We start from the raw sequence: 4,469 nt of genomic DNA on the forward strand, positions 1-4,469 counted from the left end.
CATTGTGGATGTGTTGATGTCAGAGCCATTAAGATTCTCTGGTCACACTGTAGGATTTCCCTTTGATTCACAGCGGGGGCATTTTGGAGTCTGTCAATGAAACTCTTCATATTTGTGTTTGACACCAGTTTATAGAAACATAGAAATGTGTGATGCTTTTGTTAGGCCTCCACAAATATACACATTTGTTCATTGGTTGGACTTTTTGTAAGGACACACATTGAAAACCATGTTAATAAGATCTTGTTGTTTTGTGTTTCCTGTGGATCCGACACAGAGAGTGGACTTCAGACAGAAACCGTGGAAGAGATTTTAGAGGCCGTGTGTGGCAACAGGAAGTTTCTGTATGTTTGCTGATCTTACATGTGGAAAACAACACGTGATATTTATGAAGTTATACAATGATCGTTGTTCTAACAGCATTTTGAATGGAAACAGTTCAAAATGAGAGTAGTGGGAGTTATTTACTGATTTAAACAAGCCGAATGTTTCTGTGCATGATGAAGAAGAAGATCAGCAGCAGCAGCTCAGCTGATCAATGAATTGACATCTATCAGTCATAACGTTAGGGCTCTGGTTTAAGATAAGATAAGATAAGATAAGATAAGATAAGATAAGATAAGATAAGATAGAACTTTATTAATCCCTCGGGTGGGTTCCTCTGGGAAATTCGGTTTCCAAAAGCACAGCACCGACAGAAGTTACAGTTACAGAATGTTATATATATATATATATATATATATATATATATATATATACACATTTTAGTCACTACTTGACAAAATGATCATTGGCTCATTGTTGAATACAGTGGCCCAGGTGGAGTCTGACCTCTGACCCTTTGCTGCATGTTTTCTGTTTTATCTCTCTCCACTTTCATGTTTGATCTTCTGCTGTATTGTCCAAAATAAACATATGAATCATTTCATCATTTCCAACAGTTAAGCAGATCTTTAGTTTGGGCAGTACAGTACAAAATAACACATATTGTACTATACTGCCCACTTCCTTATCTTATTGGATCTGTGTGTGAGGTTGGTGAAGGAAACACATGTTTACTGAGTGAATCGCTGCCATTTGGAACTAGTTTTTCATATCACAACCTAGAAATCATACAGGACCATTTCTTGAAGTGAAAAGTTGTAATTGGAGGAAAATAATAGTATAGTTTGTGCGACTGTTGTTTGTAAATGAAGAATTGTTCCAACTACATGTGCTGCTGACCTTTGACCTTTTCTTTAGGTGCACAGAGCCCAGAGGAGTCTGTGGAAACATCCAGAACTGAGGCAGTGCTAAGGTGGGATGTCTTCAAATAAAGTGGCGTAGTGCATGTCAGCTGTGCTCACACATGCTTTCAAAAAGAACGTGTATTCATTGGCAGCATTAAGGTGCACTTTAGTCTTCATAATAATAAAGTATTCTGACTTTATTATTCTGAATCCTCACAGTCATGTTGCAGCTCTGCTTTGCTTTAAGAAAATGTTCTACCAGGATGTTACTTTCCTAAACGTGTTCTCCAAATGTTCCCAAAGACTTTGTTCTAAGTAGTTCTACATTATGAAACATAACATTCACACTAAGTTTAAGAATGACACACAAACACCATCTGTCCTTTCATCATGTGTACAAACGTGTTCAGAACATATGTCAAATGTACCTTGAATGGATGCAAATGTGGATTGTTTCAATAAAATGAGACAGTTTTGTAAGTGGATTACAGTTTGAAGTTCATTTAAACCTATAAGAACATGTTATTCCAAACCAACTTTATCCAACAGGAAGAAGCGAGCCATTGGGGGAACAGGAAACATTCAAACATGTTTACTGTAAGAACTGCACAAAGGAAGGAAAACACAATCCTACACTCGACCACTTTAAAATGGACATTTAGCTTTTCAAACTTCAGGGAGTGCTGGAATAACAACACTGTGCCCATTCTGATCAGATTATGATGGTGGAGAGTCCCAGATGATCCTCTACCTAATCACATGAGCCAAGGTAGAGGATCATCAGTTGTCCCTCTTTGGGGGGTTACTGCCACTGGGTTTAAATCTGGGACTCTCACCATTTGACCTTAGAACTGAAGAAGCTTCTCGGATGAGAGGTGAAACATCTTCAAGCAACTTAAAGAAGTCCAGACGCTTTTCTTTCCAAGCTCCTTAGACTGCGATGATCTGGATGACTGAGAACCTTCACAGACATATTGCTGGACTTCAGTGTTTGAACAAAAAGACTCAAACACTGTCTTAAGAATATAATTAGGAGGAGCTTTAATCTTGGTCTCATTCTGGTGTGTAAAATAAAATTATTGAAAGAAACATGATCACTGTTAGTGCATCTCAGAGAGAGCTTCTGTCTCAGCAGAGTAATAGATTACATCTCTATAGTATCTGATCAGCCAGCTGCTGTGGAAAGTCAGTTTTGAGTCGTTTTAGACATGCTGATAAATAAATACTGAGAATTTAGAAGAAAATGTTTTTAGCTGAGAATCTGATTAAAACATGACATCGAAACATGACAAAAGCTGTGACACGTGTACATATAATTTACATCAAACATGAGTAACTAATGTCTGAGCACTCCTCGCTACTGTAAGTAGTACAGTGTAGTCTGTAAGTCGTGGATGGTACAATTAAAACCTTTTCAAACCTTTTTCTTTCCATTCAGATCATTCTGATGACAGTCTCAGCCTCTTGTGTCTTCCAGCAGAGGATCAGATAGGAAATGAATGCTGCCCAAAATGTCTGCAGGTAAGAACCAACTGAATGATATCAATGTGTTTTCTTAGCAACAACTTGGATGCACAATCAATCTGTCAGCTGTAGTCTTTTTTTTTATTCAGGCACAACAAAATCAAATGTTACCTGAGCTCTGCAGAGGAGAACAAAATGATTTGTTCCTCTGTCAACGGTCAAGTTTTTTATCAACATTTTAGCAGAGTGAGGCATTTTCAACACACTAAAGACACTAGTTTTCTTTAGAAAGCATCAATCATTTCCAGCATCCCCACAGTGAAGCACAGTGGTGGCAGTAGTTCAGAAAATGGCGCCGGTGAGGTCGGCTGCCGTGCTGGATGCTCTGCCCCAACTTCTCCACTTTTTGCAGTTTTTCGTCACTTTTTGCTATATCTGCCATAATCTTGCATGGGCATCATGCAAAACACACAAATTCGCTACAGTAGAGACACTTTGGTTTCTATTGGTCTACAATACACGAATATTTCACCATGTTTAACTCCGGATCCAACCTGGCCAAAGGAGATCCTGAGAGAGAACAAAGGACGCGACCCTAAGCGACGGCCTCGAGGTAAACGAGCCGGCATCAGGAACAGGCTACGGGCTCGCGCACACTGCGCACCCATGCCCAGTATCCTGCTAGCCAATGTTCAATCCATCGAGAACAAGCTTGATGACCTCAGAGCCAGAATCAAGTTCCAGAGAGACATTCGGGACTGCAACCTCCTCTGCTTCACCGAGACTTGGCTGAACCCAGCGATACCAGACCACGCCGTGCAGCCGACGGGGTTCTTTTCGGTTTACCGCATGGACAGGACAATGGAGTCGGGGAAGAAAAGAGGTGGTGGAGTGTGTTTGATGGTGAACAACAGATGGTGCGACAGCACAAACATCTCCCCACTCACACGCTCTTGCTCGCCCAATCTGGAACTTTTGATCGTTAAATGTTGCCCTTTCTATCTCCCTCGGGAATTCACTGCGGTCATTGCCTGCACTGTTTACATTCCACCTCACGCGGACTCGGACACTGCCTTATGTGAGCTACATGAGGCTCTCACACATCAACAAACACTTCACCAAGATGCCGCACTCATTGTTATGGGAGATTTTAACAGAGTGAATCTCAAACGGACATTTCACAACCTTCACCAGCACATCAACTGCCCCACCCGGGGCACTAGGACATTAGACCACTGCTACACCCCGTTCAAGGCTCAGCCCCTGCCGGCATTTGGAAAATCGGACCATGCCGCCATCTTCCTCATGCCTGCTTACAAACAAAGGCTAAAGCAGCAACCACCAATCAGGAGGGAGGTCGCTCGCTGGACGGACCAATCAGTGGCCGCGCTGCAGGACGCACTGGATGACGCAGACTGGGACATGTTTCGGCGCAGCTCTGATGACATCAACCTGTTTACGGAAGCGGTTGTGGGATTTATCGGGAAACTAGCGGACGACACAGCAGAAAGAACTGTCATCCGAACGTTTCCCAACCAGAAGCCGTGGGTGGATAAAAACATCCGCGACGCTCTGAGATCACGCGCCGCTGCCTACAATGAAGGGCTCGTCTCCGGTAATATGGACCTATACAAGGCTGCGTCCTACAACGTGCGCAGCGCGGTCAGAAAGGCAAAGCGGAGCTACGGGGAAAAACTAGAGTCAAGCTACGACAGTGCGACTCTAGGAGCCTGTGGAAAGGACTGCGGACTATAACGGACTATAAACGACCAGCTT

General features: G+C 42.6%; 1 protein-coding gene across 1 annotated transcript; it reads left to right on the forward strand.

The window, feature by feature from the left end:
• Positions 1 to 3,044: 3,044 nt before the first annotated feature.
• Positions 3,045 to 4,139, forward strand: LOC120738213. Its single transcript, XM_040039402.1, has 2 exons — positions 3,045 to 3,818; positions 3,962 to 4,139. Exons 1-2 carry the CDS (start codon positions 3,144 to 3,146, stop codon positions 4,100 to 4,102), a joined length of 816 nt encoding a protein of 271 aa, XP_039895336.1. The 5' UTR covers positions 3,045 to 3,143; the 3' UTR covers positions 4,103 to 4,139.
• Positions 4,140 to 4,469: the final 330 nt, after the last annotated feature.

The sequence above is a fragment of the Simochromis diagramma genome, unplaced genomic scaffold (genome assembly GCF_900408965.1).
Source record: "Simochromis diagramma unplaced genomic scaffold, fSimDia1.1 OVJJ01000105.1, whole genome shotgun sequence".
In the NCBI taxonomy this organism is placed as follows: domain Eukaryota; kingdom Metazoa; phylum Chordata; class Actinopteri; order Cichliformes; family Cichlidae; genus Simochromis; species Simochromis diagramma.

Bases quoted from the DNA above. Each gene is read 5' to 3' on its own strand.
- LOC120738213 (XM_040039402.1), top strand. From the start codon at position 3,144: ATGGGCATCATGCAAAACACACAAATTCGCTACAGTAGAGACACTTTG. The intron at 3,819-3,961 runs GCCGCACTCATT...TCAGCCCCTGCC, and splicing joins AACAAACACTTCACCAAGAT to GGCATTTGGAAAATCGGACC.